Consider the following 23,472-nt stretch of genomic DNA (forward strand, 5'->3'; position numbering starts at 1 on the left):
TTTTATTTTGTAGAGATGGAGTATCACTATGTTGCCTAGGCTAGTCTCAAATTCCTGACCTCAAATGATCCTCCTGCTTTGGTCTCCCAAAGTGCTGGGATTACAGGAGTGAGCACACAGGTCTGCTCCTAGTATCAGCTAGTTATGCTTGATATTAGGAGCAGGTTCACGTGCAGATCTATCCACAGGAGACTTATTTGGGAGGGCGCCTGTGAGTTCTAAGTAAAGGAGAATTTGCAACCAGTGCTACTTGCCTGTATCTAGGGTCCCATCTTAAATTTCATATGTCCACCTGGGTGGGGCCAAATGCTCCACCTGCACTTTGAGTAGAGAGCAAATACATGCACCCTGGATCTGAGAAGAGGGGGAGGGCCCCCCCAGCTCCATGCAGGAGCCCACCAGAAAACCTAACCATGGGTGCACAGGGGAACAAGCTGCTTGGCCATGTCATCCTGGGGCCAGCAGGGCACCGTGACCAGCCCACCTCGCTCCAGCTGCAAGCCCAGCCTCTAGTGGCACAGCTGTTCGAGTTGTCCTGAGTCAGGTGGCACCATGGGAGATAGAGGGTTCTATTCCTGGCATAACTAACCCTCTTTCCTGGATCTGGGACAGCAAGGGCCAGGACACTGTCCGGGTCTCCACATCGGCTCGAGCCCCTCCCAGAGTGTCTGGGTCTCACAGTCTCTATGGCACTGACCCCCACTGCTGTAACTGCCTGCTCCCAGCTGGTCTCTCCTGCTGCCCGCACTGCCCGAGGGCATGGACTCTGCCTCACCTCACTGCCCCAACATCACCCCTGGGGCCAGCACCGAGGTGCAGCCCAGGGGGTACACTGGCAGAGTGCATTACGATGACTCTCCACCTTGAGGCACAGAGGGCACACGTCCTGGTCACCTGGCTTCCCCGCTTCCCCATTGCCCTCCCTGGCCCAGGAGTTAAAGAGCCACTAGCTTGAACAAGATGCTGCTAAGCCTCAAAACAGGTGCCCACCCCAGCCCTCTGCTGCTCTTGAGTGAAATTATGACAAGGGCTGTGGGTGTGCTGCATGGGCTCACTGGGGTCAGCTGCTGAATGGTGCATGGTGGGCGCTGGCATCCTTGATGTGTGCTCGCAGCCACGAGGTGGGCACAGAGGGGGACCAGGGCTCCTGAATCAGCGGCCTTGCCCTTGATGGCCCTCACTCTTCCCCTGCACGGTTGGACAAAGGTGCCACTTCCTGCAATTGTGCAGCACCAATTGTCCCCTCTCTGGACCCTGCCCTCCCCAAGGACAACACCATCCCTTTCTGGTCAACGAGCCCTCAGTGAGAACATCAGCCTGGCCCGGCCCTTGAGGAACCTCAGGTCTGGGGAAGGTGGGAGGGTGAGGAAGATAGCTCAGTGAATGAGAGGGGAGGCACAGGGACGTGGCCTTGGCACCTGTTCCCTGAACACTCTCAGCCAGCTTCCCTCCCCTCTGCAGGCCCCCTCTTCCCATCTGCAAAGGCCCCAGTCCTCCCTTGACCCTGGCAATACCGGCTCTTGTCCTTCTTTTCCCCTTCCTTCATGGCTAAACGTCTTGAAAAGGGTGTCAGTGTCAACAGTGCCCATACTGGGAGGTGGGGCGAGAGTGGGGTGGGGGCGTCTGCAAATGCATCTCCTGGGGCCTGCCCAGCTCTATCACAGCATCCCAGACTGAGGCCCAGGCATCTGCCTGTTGTACTGTCAGGGGTCTCCACCCCTCTAAGGAAGGAACTTCCTTCAGACACTGACTCCCAGGCCCCCGAGGCTGGGTTCCCTACACTGTCACTGAGCACGTACTACCAGCCAGGTGCTATGGGAGGTACCGGAGGACCACGGTGCACAAAAGACAGATAGCACTGTGGAGCCCTGCACCCTGCACCCTACCCAGGGCCTAAGGTCAGGGCACGGATGAAATTCCTCAAACACACACTCTCCCTCCCATCTCGGGGGCTCTGCACTAGCTGTCCCTGCTGTCAGGTGCCCTTCTCCCACTGCTTTGGCTGGCTAACTCCTACTTGTTTGGATGTTACCTCCTTCAGGAAGCCTGCCAGGATTTCTCTCTCAGGCCAGGTTCACTTTCTCTCTGGCCCCACAGCCTGCCTCCCTGAGAAGTGCTTTCTCATGGAGTGTCATCGCTTACTGCATGCCTTCTTCGTTGGCTGGGTGCTCCTGGAGGGAAGAACTGCCTGCAGTGCCCAGCAAGAGGATCGACATGCTCCAGGGAACATACCACCTCTAGCCTCCCCGCCAAGCCTGTGGATGCTGCTTGGCTGCATGTTAGAGGACACGGCTGCCTGTCAGCCCTGGGGTGGGGCCAGGCCTTTGCAGCAGGCTGGGGGGTCTTCTGTGAGGGGCATCCTTCCTGGTGTCAGTCTCCTCGGGGAGCGGCAGGTCCTCACCGAGGAAACTGGCGCTCGGAGGGGAGGACTTAGGTCCTGGGAGAAACCACCAGCCCCCACCCTGAAAGCTGCCCCTTGGGGACTTCCCAGGTCAACGCCAAGGAGGGGCCGGCTGTAGCCTGATGGTCCCCTTCTTCCCAAGTCCAGAGCAAAGTCCTGCTGGCATCTCCTGCTGGGCCACAGGGGTGCCTGGCAGAGTTGGGGAAAGGGAAGGGATCAAAGCACCCAGCAGAGCCTCAGAGGGGAAGCAGCCTCTGGTGCTGGGCCAGAAATTCCTGGTAAAATCCCAATTTCCAGCAAAATACTCCTTCTAAGTTGTCAACCTCCTAGGAGGCTGTGACCTCACATTTTAAGGAAGAAGAGAGAGAGACAGTTTCTAAGTCCCTTCCAGAATCCGCATCCACCCCCTATGGCAGTGATGACACTGCCCCTTATGCCCCAGGGCCGCCGCTGGGGGACTTGTTCTATTTGAAAGGCAAGGCGTGGAGGAGAATCACAAATACGCAGACAGCACATAAAATGACTCCCGCGCTGAGCTGCGAGAAGGCTTGTGAAAGCCTCGCAGGAAGCTGACCCACATTTAATGCAGATTATGGAGGGAGGGAGGGAGGGCGCCATTCAGCTGAGCACAGGGTCTGGAAGGACACAGCCTGAGCTCCAGTGCCAGCCCAGCGGGTGACGCGGGGCAGGCTTCTCCATGTCACTTTGCCTCTATGTCCCCACCTGTAAAATGGGGAGTCACAGCTCCCCACCCCACCACCCGGTGTGAAGAGGACTCACAGAGGTGACGCGGCCCACACTCAGCCAGTGTTATGACCCCCGCTATGCTGCTGTTCTCTACCAGCCACTGGGCACCCTTTTATCAAGAAGCGTGAGCTCTTTGGAAAGCATAAAAATGCACCATCCGCAAAAGGGATGTTTTTTATCAGGCGCAGAACTCTTTGTTCCCTATTGGCCTGAGAATTTGAAAGAACCCGTGGGGAGACACGCTCTGGGGAGGCGGCAGCACTGAGTGGGTATTCTGAGAGGCAGGCATGCCAGTGGGAAGCCCACCTCCCATCTTTACCAGCCGTGTGACCTGGCGCGGGTCGTGCCTCCTGTCTTATCCGAGCACCCTCATCTGCCAACTGGGAGCAGTGACATCACCCCACAGGGCTTTGTGGTGTCGGAGAGCAATCTACAGCCTCGCTCCCGTGCCCAGTGTTGCTAGGTGCTCTGTAAATGGCAGGTATTGATTTTTTTTTTTTTTTTCCAGACAGAGTCTCGCTCTGTCGCCCAGGCTGGAGTGCAGTGGCATGATCTCAGCTCACTGCAAACTTCGCCTCCCAGATTCAAGCAATTCTCCTGCTTCAGCCTCCTGAGTAGCTGGGATTACAGGCACACACCACCACGCCCAGCTAATTTTTGTATTTTTAGTAGAGGCGGGGTTTCTCCATGTTGGCCAGGCTGATCTTGAACTCCTGACCTCAGGTGATCTGCCCACCTCGGCTTCCCAAAGTGCTGGGATTACAGGCATGAGCTACCGCGCCTGGCCAGGTATTGATTTTCATTAGACAAATCAATCACTCCCTTTGGATCCCACTCTGGTGAGCGCCGGGGGTTCCTGAGGTTGCCAGCACACCCAGGATATATTTAGCTCTCTGCTGGAGCCCTGCTGGGTGCTAGCATTCCAGCTGAGGACATGAAATCTCAGGCCAGCTCCTAATTTCTCATTGGCAACCATGCATTTTGCTCCAGAGCAGAACTCCCTCTCTTTTATAACCGTAGACTAAATTATCCCCAGACTACACACTCATATATACACACACACACACACACACACACACGAGATCCCTGTGCTTGTAACATGTCAATACCGCTCACAGCCCTAGCTCAACAGTGAAAGTCCACCTCTCAAAATAGAGAATCTCAGAGCAAGAGGACCTGGCCAGCCGCCGGGGAGGCTGACAGCTGCTTCCTAATGGAGTGTCCTTGAGAACTAGTATTGAGCAAACCCGCCACTAGCATGTCCTTAAAATGGATCAGCAGTGAAAACATAGAACAGCAAAGCATTAGGAACAAAGGAAAATTGCCCATGATCCTAGCACATTTTTTTTCTGAGATGTTTTTCTGCATCCTTTGCAGACTGTAAGAAATGATGCGTCCTGTATTCTTCGTCTACCACCAGCCTTCACATAGACTTTATTCACGCTTCATAATATTTTGAATGCACAATATTCCATCTTTTATCAGCAGCTGTCAAAGTATGGTCTAGGGCAGTCCTCAGGACCTCAGACAGGGTTTGGTGGTCAAAATCCTTTCAATAACAACACGAAGATATGGTTTCCCTTTTCACTCTCACTCTCTCCTGAGTGTACAATGGAGTTTTGCAGAGGCCGCATGACATGTGACGTCACAACTGATTTAACACAGGGCAGACATCAGAATCCAGCCGTCACCTACAAAGTCAGATATTAATGAGATTTGCAAAGCTGTAAAGCAGTGCCTCGGCTCGCTAAAAATGCTCTTATGTTAGCGTGCAGAGCAGTCATTTTCCTTTTGCGGTTTAACACATTTTTTATTTTTCAATTTTCATTTATTTATATATATTTTTGGAGACAGGGTCTCACCGTGCCACCCAGGCTGGAGTGCAGTGGTGCAATCATGGCTCACTGCAGCCTCAACCTCCCAGGCTCAAGTGATCCTCCTGCCTCAGCCTCCAGAGTAGCTGGGACTAGGCACATGCCCAGCTAATTTTTTTATTTTTTGCAGAGGCGGGATCTCACTATGTTGCCCAGGCTGGCCTTGAACTCCTGAGCTGAAGTGATCTGTCCACCTTGGCCTCCCAAAGCGCTGGGATTACAGGTGTGAGCCACCATGCCCAGTCAACAAATGTTTTTTTAAATTCTATTTTAATTTCGAATACAATAAATATCAAGAAATATAATGCACATAAGAAAAAGCTCTCTGGGGTCCTCAGTAATTGAACCCTGAGGCCCTAGAAGTTTGATAAATGGACAGGAATTTCCTTAGCCAGTGTTCTGCGGTTGGACATTTACGTTGCAGAGTATGTAACCCCTGCAATCAACAGCTTTTTATTTCTGAAATTCATGTCTGTGTTTCAGAGCCTTTCTTCAGAAGAGATTCCCAGAAGTCGCATTATTCCATCAAAAGGCATGAATGTATTTAAGTCTCCATACATTTCACCTAACTGCTCCTCAAAAGATTAGACCAATTCATATTCTTATCCACAGTCTGTGACAGGATCTAACTTCCGGGACGTTTAAATTTAGCGAGTAACATTTTTTTTATCCTATGAGAAGTCATTCTCACTCTCTCATCCATCCTAGAGACTCCACAGGGAGAAGAAAAGGTATTGACCTGGTAAACAGGATGCACCAAGAGACTACCTGTGCCCGGCTGAGCAATGCCTCCCCCAGAAGATATCCACGTCTAATCGCTAAAACCTGTGACATATATGGTTAAAAGGGGAGGGGTCTTTGCAGATGTGATTTACATAAAGCGTCTAGAGACTGGGAGATGATTCTGGATGCTATGGGCGGGCTCTGAGTGCAATCTCAAGAGTCCTTATGGGGAGGAGGGAGCGGGAGACGACACACACAGGGGAGAAGTAGCATGAAGATGGAGCTGAGGGAGGTTTGAAGACGCTGCCTTGAAGATTGGAGCAACGTGGCCACAAACCTCAGAATTTGGCAGCCACCAAAGCTGCAGGGGTGAGGACTGAGCCTCCCCTGAGCCCCCGAGGGAGCTGCCAGCGCCGTTTAGCCTCGGACACTGACATTGAACTGCTGGCCTCCAGAGCTGGGAGGAAATGCCTTCTCTTGCTTTAAGCCTCCCAGCTTGTGGTCACTGGTGACCGCAGCCCCTAGACACTCACAGGTGGCCTTTGCCCAGCACTCTGGTTGTGCCATCTTCCCTGAGCGAGGCACGGACCTGCACAAAACCCTTTCTTTAATGGGTGAATCGCCCTTTAATCACGAAGTCAGCCCTAGGCCCAATATCCCAGAAGAGGGGGCATGAGTCAGGGCCCAGCTGGAGACCAAACCCAAACTCTGGTGTGGTTCCCTGAGGCCCAGGTGGGCAGGCAACAAGGGATAGTGGCCCGACCTTGCTGGGGGAGAAACCCCTCACCAAAGCCCACCATGCGCACCTTCCCCGGCAGAGAAGGGGTTTGGGGTGGCAGGAGGCAGGGGCAGAGGGAGAAAAGGAAGACGTGGCGGCGGTGCAGCAGAAGCTCTCCTGCGGGGGCCCTGGGCCAGGCAGGTTCTGAAGGGCCCAGTGTGTCTGGAGGGGAGAGGATGAGCTGGTGGATGAGAGGGCTGCAGCTGCAGGTGACCTAAGCAGCACTGTGGTCCTGCGGAGGCCTCCCCACTGGATTCCAGAGGGGGCTCTGGGCCTACAGTGAAGCAGGGCCCACAGGAGGTGAGGGAGCCGCTCAGGACGCAGGGGGGCCATGGCGCACCACAGTTAAGAGTGCGGGTTCTGCAGCTGGCACGGTGCTTCTCAGCCGAATCACCTCGGGAGAGTTACCTAATTCCCTGGGCCTCTGTTTGCTCACCTGTGAAGTGGGAATACTGGTAGTCCCGAGCAAGGAGATCTGATGTAAGGATTATAGGGTGAAAGCACATCGCAGTGCAGGGCCCCAGCACGGTGCTGGGTCCACACTGGGGAACCGCGTAAGCCGTTCCCCCGTGGGCATGCACAGCAGAGTCCTGCTTGCCTCGAAGCAAATGCTACATCCCAAGGTGTCCATTGCCCCAAACCACACAGGAACTCAGAGTCAGAAAGATCCTCTAGGACAAGCCCAACCCCAACAGAGATGAGGAGGCCAAGGCTCAGGGGGTACATGGCCTGGACTGGTTCCTGGCCCCCCATCTCTCCATGAGACCACCCCTATCTCCTCCCAGAGCTGCTTATGTACCAAGAAACCTGGGCTCCGCAGGCACCCGGGAGATCAGGCCACGCCAGGACCCGGGATCTGGAGGCACCAGGGAGAGTCCAGCTGTGCCAAGGCCCAGGGTCCGCAGACACTACGGAGAGTCAGGCCACGCTGAGATCTGGGGTCCCCAGATACCAGGGCAGATCCAGCCAGAGTGTGAAGGGGTCTGTAGGGCTGGGGCCATCTGGAGGCTCCGGGGGAGATCCACTTCCGTGCCTCTTCCAGCTTCTAGGGGCACCCGAGTTTCTTGGTGTGGGGCCCCTCCCTTCATCCTCAGAGCCAGGCGTGGAGACTTCTCTCTCCTCTCTGCTGCCTCCTGCCTCCCGTTAGCGAGAAGCCTCAGGCCCCCTGAAATCCAGAGCAGTCTCCCTGTGGCAAAATCCTTCACATAGTCGCATATAAACAGTCATTTTGCCGCATGAGGTCACATAGTCACAGGGCCTGGGATTAGGACATGGGCACCTTTGAGTCCACTGTTCAGCCCCCCAACACCATCCAAGAGGAGGTATTTCAGAGAGGGCAGGTCCCAGCTCCAGGCTGCAGAGCAGGCAGGAGCAGGCACAAATCTCCACAGGAAACCCCAGCTTGGTCTGTGTCCACAGGTTCAGAGGAAGGAGGGAAGCAGAGGGCCTAGAGATGGGAAGAAAGCTTCACAGAGGCCCTGGAGTCCGGCAGAGCCTTGAAAGAGAGAGGAGGAGGGACTCCAGGGGAGTGGGGGCAGGCAGAAGGCAGCAGGAATAATGCAAGGCTGTTGGGGGATCAGGGCAAAGACAGCACATAGTAGGTGCTTAATAAATAGTCGTGGAGGGACAGAAGGGACATTCTGGAAGAGCTCTGAGCCCTTGGGAGGCTGTTGACTGCTGGACACAGAGGAGGCCTGGACCTAGGCTGAGACTTCCCCAGCACCTCACACTCAGGACTGGCCCTGCGCCCAGACAGGACGGGGCCTATGGAGTAAGACCCCACATAGCCGGTCCCTCTGTGGGACGATTCAGAGGCTCCCAGTGGGACTGAGTCCCCACTTGCCAGAGTGGTGGCCCCCATCCAAATGCCCCTTCCTGGCTTCCCCTCCCTTCCCCCCTTACCCTCCTCACACCTCCCTCGTGCTTCCTTGGGTCACCTCTTAGGTAAACCACCTGCACCCAAGTTCCCACTGCACCTACTCAGGGAGCCTAAATGGAGAGAGTTGTGGGGCAAAGGGGTTGGAACATCATGAGGGCATTTGAAACTTGGCTGCCAGGTTGAAGGTCTGGATGCTCCTTGGAATTCTTCCTTCTGGGCACTTCGTGTCCAGCTGCAGCATCAACTGATGTCATTTTCCATGTGCGATCCCGGGGACACTGAGGTCTGCAGAAGCAGAGGGTCAGAGAGACAGGCCAGGCTGGCTGATGGAATGACGGCAGACAGATGAGGAGGCCATGCCGAACTGGGGACGGAGTTCCACCCATCACACATCCTCCACTCCTTGGGTGTTCACGAAATGCCTCCTCTCATTCCACCTGAGTGGCTTTCAGGGGAGCCAGTACCAGGCCCCATCGTGCCCTGAGGACAGACGCCAGTGAGGACAGAGGCAGCATGCTAGCCGCAGTGACACTGAGCACTTTTCTTGGTGCGCTGGCTGGACTCACATTTCCAGATCGTCTCTCTAACTCGTCTCTCTAAGCACAGAGAAACCAAAGTCCCAAACTTCCAGCACAGGGTGCGAGCTCCGTTCCGGAGGCGGGAGGAGCCACTGCTGCTGCCTGGGATGGGGGCTGCTCAGTAGAATGCAGCTAAAATGAAGCTTCGAGCTGAGACCGATGACTCAAGACACCACACCTCCTGAGGATGCTGTGCCGAGAAAACCGGGAGCTGGGTGGCTCTCTGGAGACGGTGCTTCTCCTGGCACTGGGCTGCAGCCTTGTAACCAGGACTGAGATGGGGCTGGCAGGGGAGACAGCAGGACCAGAGAAGGGGAGGGGAAGCTATGAACCCAGCCTAGGGTGTGGCTGATGATGCCAAAGCGGCTCCCATGGGGCACGACGTCAGGTTTGTCCCTGAGCTGTGAAGGGTATTTACAGCTGTGACAAAGGCCATTCTGCCCGTTCCCTGGTGCCTGCCGTGCCCAGGCCCTTGACTCTCACTCAGCATCTCTGAGTCTACAGTAACCCCTCAAAAGCAGCTATCATCACCTGTACTTTTTATGTGGGGAAACTAAGGCAAAGGGCATTTAAACAATCCGCTTGGAGAAACACACAACTAGCAAGTGACGATTGGGGCTGGAGCCCAGGTGTGCCCAGCCCCAAAGCCAGTGCATCTTCTGAGGCACCCAGACTGCCCCCCTCACATTTGGAAATGTTCAGCCAAGGGAAGTGACATGAAGCCACCCAGCTCGTTATCCGCAGCAGACCTGTTTGTTCTAGGCCTGGAAGCTGCTGATGGCGAGAAGCCCCAGAGCCAGCCCTGGCACCCACAAGGGCTGGCTGCCAAATCCAGCAAGGACCAGTGAGCATCCCAGAATCCAAAGCCCCCTCCTCCGCTTCAGTCCTTCCCACAGACGCGAGGGACCCAGCTGCCCTCCTAGCTCGAGCTCTAGGCAGACATCCACAGAAGCTGCTAATCCACAGGCGGCAAGGCACCTCCCTCCACGCCAGAGACCCTCAGCGTGAGGCCCAAGTACTGCTCACCCAGCTGGGAGCATCTCGAGAGCCAGATGAGAAAGGTGGGCGCGGCAGGGTCCCTGAAATGGCAGCCAGGCCTCACACCCAAACAGTGGGCGGGGTGGGGCAGTGGTGTCAGAAGAAAGCAGGGTTGTACCCCGAGGATGGCAGTGGCCCTGTTTTTACAGATGGGTACACTGAGGCACAGAGGGACGATGACTTATCCAAGGTCACAGAGGTCCAGGCAAGGGGCTGGAGACGCTGCTGGGCTGGGCTGTGTAAGCAGGGGGAGAGGCACTGCCTTCAGTGGAACAGATGGGCCCTGGGGGGATTGCAGGACTTGGGGTGGGGGTGGGGGAGTCGGAGCAGAGGGTCAGGGTTCCAGGGGGGCACATGGGCTCAATGTGGTGAAAGTCCTTCTCAGGCCCAGGCTATCTGAGGGTGAGTCACAGAGGCCATGCAATGACGCTAGGCAGGAACCCCCATAGGAGGCGGGTTTGGGTCTTGTCCTGCCTCCTGGCTCTGTGCTGGCAGGTCCTGCAGCTGGAAAATGGGAATAACACAACACGGCCCAGGCGAGAAGATGGGCTGTGTGAGACCCTCACCAAGAAGCACCATCATGATGCCCCCAAACGGGCCAGGCTTTATCCACACCAACACTCAGCCACGCGTTATGAGGCAACAATCAATCCCCCATAGCCACCGGCTAAAGCATGCAGGCAGGGGATAGGCAGACAGAGCCGGCCCAGCCATGCAGGCAGGGGATAGGCAGACAGAGCCTGCCCAGCCATGCAGGCAGGGGATAGGCAGACAGAGCCCGCCTAGCCAGGGATACGTGTGTTGCGGCTGAGTCGGGCACACTGGGGTTCAAATCCCAGCGCTGCCATTTACAAATCACGTGACACCAGGTGCCAGACGGGACTCGCAGGCATTTCTTCCTCCGTAGGTAGAGCTGCCACCGGCCGCTCCGAGCAGCGCTGCAAGGACCCCGGGAGGAAACCTATACGAGCATCTGGCCCAGGGCCCCAGGGCGGCACTTGATGAGCCGCAGTCTCTGCGACATTTAAGCCTGTCCCACCTGGGTGCTGCCCGACACCCTAGACACCCTGAGCAGCCCTGGCGATGGAAAAATTCCTTGAGTAAATTAAGACTGCTCGACTCGGGTTGCTCTGTGCTGGGTGCGAGCCTCGGAGGTCTGCTCTTTCGGGGCTTCCCCGGGACTGGGACAGCCGCGTCCATCATGCGGGGATGACTGCAGGACCCATGTGATCAGCCTCAAGCACTAGGAGCTACCCCAGGACATGACCCATGTTTTCCTATTGCAACTATTTTAACAACCTCTGTGAGCCTCTACCACGTGCCAGGCAGAGACTGGTCAGCTCATGAGACCCTCAATCCCTACCAAGACTCTGGGGAGGGGCAGCAATGGAAAGAAGGACACGGGGTTCTTATCTTTGGTCATGCTAGCAAGTGTCAGGGCTGGGTGTGAGCCTGAGACCCCACTTCAAGGTAGGTTTTATGGAGCCCTACCCAGGCAGAGGCACAGCCAAGCGGTGCAGCAAGGAAGGCCCCTAAGTATCTTTGCAGGGAAGGGACTATGGAATCCAGGCTCTGGGGTTGGTTGATGGCATCAGGCCAGCAGCCTGATCTGGCTTCAAGGATAGGCAGTGCCCGCTTAAAGGGCCAGCGACAAGACAGGCCCCTTCATCTCCCAGTCTTGCCAATTTCCTCTCTCGAGCTCAGAGGTCTCCCGTGACCCAGATGATGCTCTGGAAGCCCAGGGTGTGGGCCAGGCAGCTTTTCCATGAGTCAGGGACACACACCTTTTTCTGGGACAGTAAGATTGAACTTTCCAAGAGTTCATCAAACTCAAGACTTGATTCTAGAAAATATCCTATCTACCCCCAAACTATCTCACTGACAGAAACCATAAAGAGTCAAAGGATCTTGAGTGGCCAGGTTAGGAAGGAACCCTGCACATCACGGAAGAACAGGGCAGAGCTTGGGGGTGACCAGGCTAAGCGGAGACTGCCAATGTCTGGGCAACGGCAGTCCTCTCCAGATACAATCTCAGATGAATTTCTGGGTCAGGGGGGTCTGGCTTCTGCTGCACCTCATTCAGAGTGGAGTCAGGCAGGGAAAATCTGCAGCAGTGCAGCTGCCTGTGCTAAGCTCCCTCAATGCTGGGAGACACCCCCAGCCCACGCAGCAGACAGTGGCCCTGCAGAACGGAATCGCCGGGCTTCTCCCGGAGTGATGGGTTTCTACCAGCGCGTGCCCTTCTCAGAGCTGGAGGCAGAGTGTGCTCTCTTCTTTCCACTTGATCTTTCAGTACAAAAGAAAAGGGCACACAATGAAGAAAACTTGGAAAACACATGGAAAGTAAAAAGGTGCAGAAGACGGAAAACTTTGTTCCTTCTCCCACATCTTACAGATGGACACTGACGGCACTTCCCGACATTGCCTCCCTCACTGTTTCTGTAGAGTTGACATCCTATATGACATACAATTTTGTCCTGAGCTATTTTCTAAATTAAACTTCTTTTCTTTCTTTTTTTTTTTTGAGACACAGTCTCGCTCTGTCGCCCAGGCTGGAGTGCAGTAGCGTGATCTTGGCTCACTGCAAGCTCTGCCTCCCAGGTTCATGCCATTCTCCTGCCTCAGCCTCCCAAGTAGCTGGGTCTACAGGCACCTGCCACCACGCCCAGCTAATTTTTTGTATTTTTAGTAGAGATGGGGTTTCACTGTGTTAGCCAGAATGGTCTCCATGTCCTGACCTTGTGATCCGCCCGCCTTGGCCTCCCAAAGTGCTGGGATTACAGGCGTGAGCCACCGCACCCAGCCACTTATTTTCTTTTCTTTTTCTTTTTTTTTTTTTTTTTGGAGACAGAGTCTTGCTCTGTCACCAGGCTGGAGTATAGTGGCACGATCTCAGCTCACTGCAACCTCTGACTCCCTGGTTCAAGCGATTCTCCTGCCTCAGCCTCCTGAGTAGTGGGGATTACAGGCACCCACCACCACACCCAGCTAATTTTTGTATTTTTAGTAGAGATGGGGTTTCACCATGTTGGCCAGGATGGTCTCAATCTCCTGACCTTGTGATCCGCCCGCCTTGGCCTCCCAAAGTGCTGGGATTACAGGCGTGAGCCACCGCACCCAGCCACTTATTTTCTTTTCTTTTTCTTTTTTTTTTTTTTTGGAGACAGAGTCTTGCTCTGTCACCAGGCTGGAGTATAGTGGCACGATCTCAGCTCACTGCAACCTCTGACTCCCTGGTTCAAGCGATTCTCCTGCCTCAGCCTCCTGAGTAGTGGGGATTACAGGCACCCACCACCACACCCAGCTAATTTTTGTATTTTTAGTAGAGATGGGGTTTCACCATGTTGGCCAGGATGGTCTCAATCTCCTGACCTTGTGATCCGCCCGCCTCGGCCTCCCAAAAGTGCTGGGATTACAGGGGTAAGCCACCGCACCCGGCCAATTAAACCTGTTTTCTTAAGCATTTTCTCCTAACATTAGAAATTCTTGACAAATGTAGTTAATTCTTCATGTGGGTAGTAACTTCATATACGTCTTCCCCACTGCCCAATTAGAATGTAAGTTCAAGAGAACATAGATTTTGGGTTGTTCTCGTCTGTTGCTGAATCCCAGGGCCTGGAGCAGCGTGGGCTCATATATTAGTCTGTTCTCATGCTGTCAATAAAGACATACCCAGGACTGGGTAATTTGTAAAGGAAATAGGTTTCATGGACTTACAGTTCCACATGGCTAGGGAGGCCTCGCAATCATGGCGGAAGACGAAGGAGGGGCAAAGGGACGTCTCACATGGCAGCAGGCAAGAGAGCGTGTGCAGGGGAACCGCCCTTTATAAAACCACCAGCTATCGCCACCCTTAATCACCACCATGAGAACAGTAAGGGGGAAACCACCCCCGTGATTCAATTATCTCCACCTGGCCCTGCCCTTGACACGTGGGGATTATTACAACTCAAGGTAAGATGTGGGTGGGGACACAGCCAGACCGTATCAGCTCATAGTAGGCATTTTGTGCGTCTTTGCTGAATAATGAGTGAGTGAGATGGAACAGATGGCTCATATTCCATCACTGGCTTCCACGGTTTGGTGGTTTCTAACATTTTGTTGTTACTAGTAAGGCTGAGATGAATGTTTCTGTGGCTACATCATTGCCCATTCTTGGATTAGGTGAAGAAATGTGTCTCTGTTCCAAATACTAGGATCTGCACCGTCCACAGTCTGGGGACTAGGGCTCAGGTTCGGGCTCTGCCACATCCTCTCCTTGGCCCTGGACAGCTGCTTTTCCTTCCCTAAACCTTGGTTTCCCCCTTTGTGCAGGTGGGTGGGTTTGGGCTGGAACATTCCTCATGTCCCTTCCAGCTCCATGATCCTAAGAGCAGCATGGAAACAGAAGGCTGAGCCAGCCACAAGGCCGCCCTTGGCCCCGCACCCCTGTTATGGACTGAATTGTCAAAATTCATATGCTGAAGTCCTAACCCCCAGTACTCCAGGATGTGACTATGCATGGAGACAGGACCTTTAAGGAGGCCACTAAGGTGACACGAGGTCATGAGGGTAGGTTCTAACCCAGTCTGGCTGGGGTTTTCATAAGAACAGATTAGGACACAGACACACACAAAGGGAAGACGGGACGAGGACACAGACACACACAAAGGGAAGACGGGGCGAGGACACAGACACACACAAAGGGAAGACGGGGCGAGGACACAGGGAGAGGGCGGCCGTCCACAAGCCAAGGAGAGGGGCTTTGGAAGGAAGTAACCCAGCTGACACCTTGATCTCAGACTTCCGGCCTCTAGAATCAGCAAAAAAATAAGTGTCTTCTCTTTAAGCCACCTGGTCTTTAGTACTTTGTTATGGAGCAAATTAACACAACCCCTCAGGAGCCTCTGTCCACCTGGGGGAATCTGATCTGCCAGGCCAGCAGCTGCCCAGGAGGATATTTAGGCTCAGAAGGAGCACAGACCTTGCTCAAGGATCTGGGGCCCACTGGTGGCAGACCTGGCACTGGAATCCCCCCACCACCCCCCTGCCCCAGCTCAGGTACCTTCCTCAACCCCACCCCTAGCTGGCCTCCTTGTGACCACATGGGCTGCAGTGAGATGAAGCTACACCACACTGATTGTCACCTGCTGGGCTCACCATGTGTGGACTGGCCGGCCATACTACTGGGGAAACTGAGGCAGGGGGCACCCCACAGCTAGGACATTGGATTCGGATCCAGGCCTGTCTGGCATGGGATGCCATCTCCTTCCACCTTGCCATGTGCTATATAAACAATCGCTCTGGCCACCTGAAATCAACAGGCAACAAAAGTAAGGCAACTGCATGGCTTCGATCCACACCTGGGTCATCCTGGAGGTGCCCTGTGTCAGGAACTGAAGACATGCACACAGCCCAAAGGAACAGGGAGCCTGCAGCACATGAGGGTTAGACAGGCTGCCCTGGGCTCTGAGCCTTCGGCCCATTTGGGCAGCTGGAGACTGGACCAGATGATGCTCAGCCACTCCTACCAGTGCTGAGCTCTGGAATAATGCCAGCGGGTGTGGGGAGGGCCACAGGGGACCTTCCCTTGTTGCCCTTGTTGATGATGGAAGCTCCTGTCCTGCCAGACATACACAGTGGCCGGACGTTAGAGCCCACATGCCAGGAACAAGGGACCATGCTGTCTGCTCTCCCCCACTGTGTGGGTGGAATGCCTGCTGTGTGCATCATCGGCTGGGGACAGGGCTGGGCAGGGGCGACAGGTGGCCCGGAGAGCACACACTGCCAGTTCCAAAGGGCTGGATTGATTCAGAGGGTCTGAGCTGAGCTGGCCACCCAGCAATGACCATCCCAAACTACCGAGGGCCTCCCAGGTGTGGGGCTCTTCATGTTGTACCTTGTCCCCTCCAGGCAACCAATGCTACTGCTCTTACAGGTCAGGAAGCCAAGCTCTGGAAGGTGCCACCTATGCCTAAGACCACCAGGCAGTCACCATGGTTCAAACCCCAGTCTCTGCCTCCAACCGCCCCAGTGCCCCCACACCCCTTCTCGTCAGATGCAGAGGAGAGATGCCAGCACTGCTTCTGAGGCTCTCCCTGATGACGGGGGGACCACAGGTATCAATTATGGCCACAAGAAGCATAAAATTACTCTGTGTGCACCCAGCCATTATCCCCACCTGCCATTAGATAAATGTGTCTGGAGGTTCTGCCAAGTCTCAGGGTGCCCTGCTCCCCAGCCACCCCCAGATAACTAGGTTGGCCATTTCAGAAATCCTCTTCCAAAGGGTTCTGCCTCTGACCTCCCCAACCGCCTGCCATTGCTCTCAGCTACTCCCAAAGGCTCCCGGCAACGCAGTCCCTCCTTCCTTGGATTGGAGGGGGAGGGAGACAATCTCCCCAGGGAGGGGAGTCCCTGGCCCTTAGCCCCCGCCCCCTTCTAGGCCTACAGCCCACAGGAAGCTCTTACTAAATTCACATTCTCTCCCCAGTCCGATCTCCCTCAGGGGAAGCGGTTGTCCCCATTGGTTTCTGCACCATGGCCAAGGGCCATACTGCAGTCCCTGGCGCGACAGGCTTAGAGGAAAGAGCACAAGAGTCAGTGAGCCCGGGGTTCGAATCCCCGCCCCCCTTCCTGAGCCAAGCAAGTGACTCAAGCCTGGTGCGCCTCGGGTCACACCCTGAAAAATGGGGTGACAGCCCTTCCCTGCCGGGAATGCAACGACAAGCCCTCAGCCCGGTGCGGGCCCCAGGAGGCTCTCAGATCCGGGCATCCTCAGGCCGCCTCCAGGGCTCACCGCCAAGGGCTCCAGTTCTAGGTCTCAGTTTCCCCAACAGCAAAAGGCGCGGCTGGGCTCCAGCGCTGTGAGATTTTTCCAGCCCCCCACAGAGGCTGTCAGATCCCGGAGGGTGGGTGCGGCGGGAAAGGCAGGGGTGCGACGCGCAGGGGCGAGGGGCTGGAGACGCGCAGAGATCGGGTCGGGGCCGGGTCTGACACATGCGGGCTCCGGGTCCCCAGATCTGCTGCGGAGAGTCCTGGGCGCCGAGGGTCGGCCTGACGCCCCCAACCCAGGCGCTGCCAGAGCGGCGCAAGGGCGGCGCCCCCAGCTGCAAAGCCCCGCCTATCATCTCACCTCTGCGTGCCTAGGTCTGCTGGGGCCCCGGCCCTTCGCCCGGACCCCAGGCCCCCGCGCGGACCCTGACCGCTTTCTGCAGCCTGGAACAACCCGGACCCCCGTGAGAAGCAAAGAAGGGGCGCCTTCCAGACATCCTGGCGCAGCCACGCCGGCCGGCGCGCTGGGAAAGGATCCCCGGCCCGCGCCACTGAGCTACGCGCTCCGGGCGCAGGGCAGAGGGCTGCGCTCTGGCCCCTCGGGGCTGCAAAATCCTGGAGCAAAAGTTGGGTGGAGCCGCTGGGTGATTTTCCCCGGCGTTGCAGGTGCAGCCTCCGAATGCCACCCAGCCCTTGCGGCGCCGCGAGCCAGCGCGGGGACCCGTTGGTCCCTCGGTCCCCAGCACCCACCTGCACTCATCTCAGCAGCCGCTCGGAGTCGGGGCGGCCCGGCGCTGCGACAGCCAGACCCTCGGGCCCGCAGGTGCCGCGCCCGCGCTATCCTCCGCCCGCCCGCCGGCTCCGCGCCCGCTCCTTGCGCACACGCCAGGCAGCGCCGCCGCAGCCCCACGGCGCGCAGGCCACGCCTATGCCACGCCCACTCTCACGCCCCTCCTGGCGGCCCCGCCCCGCGCCCGCTGCCGCCCGGGAGCACCCTGGGAAGTGTAGGCACCTCGACCCCACCGCTCCGCCTGGCTCCCCAGCTGCGGGGCGATCGGACTACAAGTCCCAGCACGCTTCGCGGCCAGCGCAGGCGCAGACGGGCGACGGCGGCTGAGGCCTTTCGCAATCGTTCTTAGATCTCTGCAGAGCTGTCGCCACGGCCTGAGGGGCGACCTGGGGACTGCCGCTCACGGAATCCGGGAGTCGCTAGGAGAGCGGCGCAGGGAAAAGCGAGCTTGGTGCAGCTCTTCTTGAGTAGTGGAGCTACAAGGCGCCTGAAGACCTTCTGGGCCAACTCTTCTTTACCAGTTTACAGAGAGGGAAACTGAGGCGGGGGCGGTGCTCGGGCAGGATTAGCCCGCATCGGTCGGCGAGGCTTGCACTGGTGGGGATTCGTGCGCAGGTTTCCTGCCTCCGGGCCTGGGCTGTCCGCGCCTCGCCACCCACCCCAGGCTCCCGTCGCTCCTCGCCGGCTGGCGCCCAGCTGGGGGGTGCACCGGGAGAGGTGGCGCGGCTCACTTCGGCGCAGTCCCCGGCCCCAGCCTCCACGGTGACCGGCTACCCTGTGACATCAGGCGCCCAGCACAGGGCCTGGACGCGGGTGCAGGAGAGGGAGTCAGGGAACGGGGAGGAGCAGGGGTCCCCACTGTGTGCCTGGTGCGACAAAAGGCGAGCTGCAGAGAGGTCGGGAGGAGCCGGCAAACACAAGGATGCCCACCGGGCGCGGAGGGCCTGGGCTGGAGGAGCATTTAGGATGCAGAATCGCGGGAACCTGGCATGGAGAGAGAGGCCAAGGACTTTTGGCTTGGGCCAGGGCTGTTTGGAGATGCTTTCAACAAGGGGAAGAAGATTGGGCACAGAAAATGTAGACTGAATGGAACACTGAGGCAGGAGCAGGTACTCCTCCCCCTCCCTCAGCAGCAGTCATCTCCCCCAAGAGGGGCCAGGATGGGAGGCCAGGAGTACAGTGGCTCAGTGGGGGAGCTGAAGTCCTGGGGAACCAGCCAAGCCCCACACACCCTAGAAATCCAGGAGGCCCAGCTAGGTGATTCTGCCCGCAGCCGCAGGGTTCCCATGCCAGTCCACTGGGATCTTGTGCCATGTAATTGAGGGGGCGCCAGATCTAAGGATCAGTGAGCTAATGTGTGCCATGACCCAGTGTGAGTTGAGATCAATAAATGTCTTTGCTTTGCTATTATTATTCTCGGTGGCTAACATAGGGCCTGGCACAGAGCAGGCAGTCTGCAAATATCTGTTGAATAAACGGAGAGAAGGATAGAGGGGAGGGGAGAGTGCTGGCACCTGGCACTCCTGGATCATAGCCTGAGAGGTAGGCCAGGCACCCACCTGCCGTAGGTACACCCTGCTGCCACTTGCCCTCTAAGGAGCTCTCGGTCAGGCTCCCCCGCAGCCTCTGTTTCCTCCCTCTGTTTCCAAAGGCTCCTGAGAACCTCCCAGGGGTGCCATGATTTCCCCCACACAGCCTGGTGAGGACGGCAGGGAGCCCTCACACCTCTCTGCCAAGACCCTGTGAGCCAGAGGGTGGATGTGGGTGCCCCATTCCAGACTGGTTCCAGAGCCCAGGACAAGGGGCTGGGGAGCCTTAACAGTTCTCAACCTGGAAGGGCCTCGGGGCCATGTGGTTCCAACATCTTCTTTCACAAGGGCAGAAACCAAGGCCCAAAGACATACTGCCTCAAGTCACCCAGCAAGTTAGTGACAGGGTGGGGCTTGAGCCAGGTCTTTTCTTTCCTTCCTGCGCCGTGTCTGCTGAACTGGGACTTCAGCGAATCTGCTGGTTGAATTGAATCGATTGAAACAGACTTGGTTCTCTGTCCATGGTACTACAGGCCAGGTGTGACCTCAGGCAACTTGCTTGCCCTCTGTGTGCCTCAGTTTCTATATCCTTCAACTCACAGTGCATACATACCCCTTAGGATTCTCAAACACCTTCAGTGTGCTGGGCTTTCTAGTCCTAGTGAAGAAGATAGACAAGAAATCATTTCACATGCCACAAGATTCATTCTAGAAAAATGCTGCCCCTCTTATTTTTTAGCAGGCCTGGTGGGGTGTCAGGGGGTCTTCAAGGGGCTCATGGACACAGGGAGGCCCCAAATATGTCAAACCAAGGTCCTTTAAAGGTTTAGTAAAAGGGGACCGGGCGCAGTGGCTCGCGCCTGTAATCCCAGCACTTTGTGAGGCCAAGGTGGGAGGATTGCTTGAGCTCAGGAATTTGAGACCAGCCTGAGCAACATGGCAAAACCCTGTTTCTATAAAAAATACAAACATTAGCTGGGTATGGTGGTGTGTGCCTGTGGTCCCAGCTACTCTGGAGGCTGAGCTGGGATGATTGATTGAACCTGGGAGGCGGAGGTTGCAATGAGCCATGACCGGACCACTGTACTCCAGCCTGGGTGACAGACCCTATCTCATGAAAAAAGAAAAAAAATCATTAAACGTGCATTTAGAGGAGGGCCTTGGTGGGTACCTTGGAGGGTACCAACATGGAAGCAGGAGCCCCTGCCCTCCTCCTCCAGCCTCAGCTCACATGCCCTTCACCACACAGGGAAGCCCTGCAGTGACCCATGCCCCCTTCCAGCAGGCAGCGGGTAGAGACCTGAACTCCGGGGGCTCCCTTCTACCTCCAGTGCTTATCCAGGTTCCCTGGGGGCTCCCATCCCATTTCAGTGGGGATCCTATCAAGCCCCTGATAGGCGGGTGCCCCAGGCAGTGGCCTTGCAGGCCCCAGGCCCCATTTGCCCATTTCCACACCCACACTTGGAGCACGGCCCTTGGCTGCACCGCTCCTGCCTGAGAATCTGCCTGCTTCACTGGACTGTGGACTTCTCTGCTCTGCAGAGAGGAGTCTTATACAGGGGAAGAAACTTGGCCCAGGCTTCTCATTCCGGGAAGCACTAGGGGGAAAGCTAGAGTTTTCCAAGGCACCAGCATAAAGGGCAGGATTTCCTTCACCCCTCCTGGTGCCCCTGGCTGGAGGCTTCAGGAGGCACCTCTGGCCTGTCCTCCCTGGGACACACTTTCAGGCACTCTGCCTTCTTTTGAGATTAGGAGACACTTAGAGGTGATGTGTCCACCTTTCCCCTGCTCTATGATGGGGTGCTCTGGGCTTCGGGGAGGACAGCAGTGTTATGGGGGTCTGCCAGGGGCCGGCCCAGGGCCAGCAGGAAGGTGACAGGCCCACAGGAGGCCAGAAGACAATGGTCAGAACCCCCAGTAGGACCCTGGGGGAAACAAGAGCACCCCCTCCTTCTGAGTGTCCTAACCACTATTATGGGATGTTGGTTGTTCCAGCGATGGAGGGAGCAGAATGCAGAGAGGGCAGCCCCAGGTCCGTGGCCCATCACACCCCAGGTCAAACCATCCGAAGCCAAACGCTGCTTCCCTGGGGCTCCAGGTTTACATGTGGGGTCCCGGACCTGGTGATAGAGGCAGCCATAAAAAAACAAAAAGGCAGCCAGGTGCGGTGGCTCATTCCTGTAATCCCAGCACTTTGGGAGCCCGAGGCTGGCAGATCACGAGGTCAGGAGTTCGAGACCAGCCTGGCCAACATGGAGAAACCCCATCTCTACTAAAAACACAAAAATTAGCCGGGCGTGGTGGTGCACGCCTGGAATCTCAGCTACTAGGGAGGCTGAGGCTGGAGAATTGCTTGAACCTCGGAGGCAGAGGTTACAGTGAGCCGAGATCGTGCCATTGCACTCCAGCCTGGGTGACAGAGCGAGACTCCGTCCAAAAAAAAAAAAAAAAGAAATAACAAAAAGGCAATTCAACACAAGCACGCACTTTCACAAATGTCTATTGAAAACAAAGCCAGGCGCTCGAGTGAAGAGCTGCGCCATGGCGTGTCTGGGGAATACTTTTCCTGCATGGCTCAGCTGGGTGAGGCTTCCTAAAATGTGAGTCCTGTGACCGCAGGTAGAGACTTGTTCTCTTCGTGATAAATGCCCCCACCACAAGCACAGGCACCTGTCACTGCTCTATGACCTTTAAATTGCTTCAAAATTAGGATCATTTGTCCTGAAAAAGCTATTGCCCTTTCAGAGAGTGTGAAGCTCTCAGAAAGTGTAGAAGGACGCATGCTGGGTGGGGTTGGGGGCTGAGGCAGACCCCACAGTGCCGGCCTCGCATGGACTAGGACAGGTGGGGCTGTGGATTTCTTCAGGCTGGGCCAGGAGGGAGAGGGGCCAGCACCCCATGGGCTGGCAGCTGCTTTAGGGGGCAGGGGAGCCTTGATGGAGGGGTCCTGTCTAAGTCCCAGTGGGAGCAACTCCGGGCTGGCTCAGAGGTGGAGGGATGTGTGACACTGCACTCGAGAGCTCCCAGGGGCCAGGCCAGATGAGTCAAACAGTGATGGCCAGGACTGCTGTGTCCTTAGGGCTCTGCGCCAAGGCTCAGAGGACCCTATCATTGGCATCGTATCATCATCCCGATGTGACAGATGGGGAAACTGAGGGATTCACTTACCCAATTGAAAACTATGACCAAGTGGAGCAGGTAGGACGCACACCCAGGCCCTGCTGAAGAGACAGCCCGTGGGCTTCAGCCCCATGGCCCTCCGGAATCTGTCATCCCCTCCAGGGGGCATTCAAGAAGTCAAGGGATGAAGCTGGGAGTTGTGGGGTCCAGTGTGAGGTGCATGGCCAGGGGACCTGCTCCACTTGGCCCAAGCAATGCCAGGCCTGCTGCCCCCACCCTGGGCTGCTGGGAGTGCCGCATCTTCTCCTGGACAGCTCATGCTCACCCTCTGAACCTTGTTTGAGATCCCCTCCTTGGACAAGCCTCCCTGGCCCTCTAGTGAAGTTGGGGGCCACCTCCACTCCCCCAGGGGGTCTCCAGCAGAGAGGACAGTGCCCACTGAACTGTGGGATCAGCAGGTACCTGCACTGCGGCTGCCACTCTCACTCAGCAAAGGAAAGAGGTCAGACCCGCCTGAACCCCTTTCCCACCGTCTTGACCTCTCCCTGGGTCTGCTGGGGTTTCCCACAAATTGCCTCTATGGAGAGCAGCACGGTGTGGCTGCGCTCACCTGGGGCCTGAGCTAGAAAGAAGGTGCCTGCTCTGGAAACCCAGCGGTATGGAAACGTTGCAAGTCAGAGACGCAGGGCAGCAGACAGAGCAGACGGCGTCCTGAGGCCATCAGGGGCTCTGCTCAGTAAGGGAGCCTCCAGGCTTTCTCTCACCAAAGCGGCAGGATTCCTTGTCCTTTCTTCATCTCTAAATACAGTCCAGGAATTGATTGACTTCACAGCCAAATGGAGAAACAAATGAAATATGATTTCATTGTGGGATCTTTCCAGCCGCTCAATAATTTAAAACCACGCCATACGAAACCAGGAGTAAAAATAGCATGTGACTCATGGCTTGGAGCCTATCTCTCAAGCACGGGTCCACACACCTGGATTCTCGCTAAGTCAGGCCCAGCCTCACCCTCGCATGCCCATGGCTTGCCTGATGCCTCCGGGTGGGTCAGGAGGGGAAGCGCAGCCCTGGGTTACACAGGTATCTGTTCTCCCTAACACCGGATCTATGCCACAATTCCAGCTGCCCAGTTAACTCTGAGTGGTTTGTAGACTTGGCAATGTTTTGCCATCACAGAAAACTCACAAAAGATGGTTCATTACAAGTGATGGAAGGAAGTAGAATGTATAGGCCTGATTTGGGAATATGACCCACACCGT

The 23,472-nt window shown here is 56.3% G+C and overlaps 1 protein-coding gene across 19 annotated transcripts in view; it reads right to left on the reverse strand.

Moving 5' to 3' along the window:
• ABLIM2 (actin binding LIM protein family member 2) overlaps positions 1–17,700 on the reverse strand; it is a 197,721-nt gene extending 180,021 nt beyond the window's left edge. For 17 of the 19 annotated variants that reach the window (XM_003816452.4, XM_063603700.1, XM_063603703.1 and 14 more), the window contains exon 1: positions 17,522–17,654. In XM_003816452.4, the coding sequence (XP_003816500.2) occupies positions 17,522–17,531 (10 nt within the window). In that variant the 5' untranslated portion in view covers positions 17,532–17,654. Of the gene's footprint in view, positions 1–17,521 lie in introns of all 19 variants that reach the window. The other 2 variants (XM_063603715.1, XM_063603712.1) reach the window with 2 other exon arrangements.
• Positions 17,701–23,472: the final 5,772 nt, after the last annotated feature.

The sequence above is a fragment of the Pan paniscus genome, chromosome 3 (genome assembly GCF_029289425.2).
Source record: "Pan paniscus chromosome 3, NHGRI_mPanPan1-v2.0_pri, whole genome shotgun sequence".
NCBI classification, from domain to species: Eukaryota; Metazoa; Chordata; class Mammalia; order Primates; family Hominidae; genus Pan; species Pan paniscus.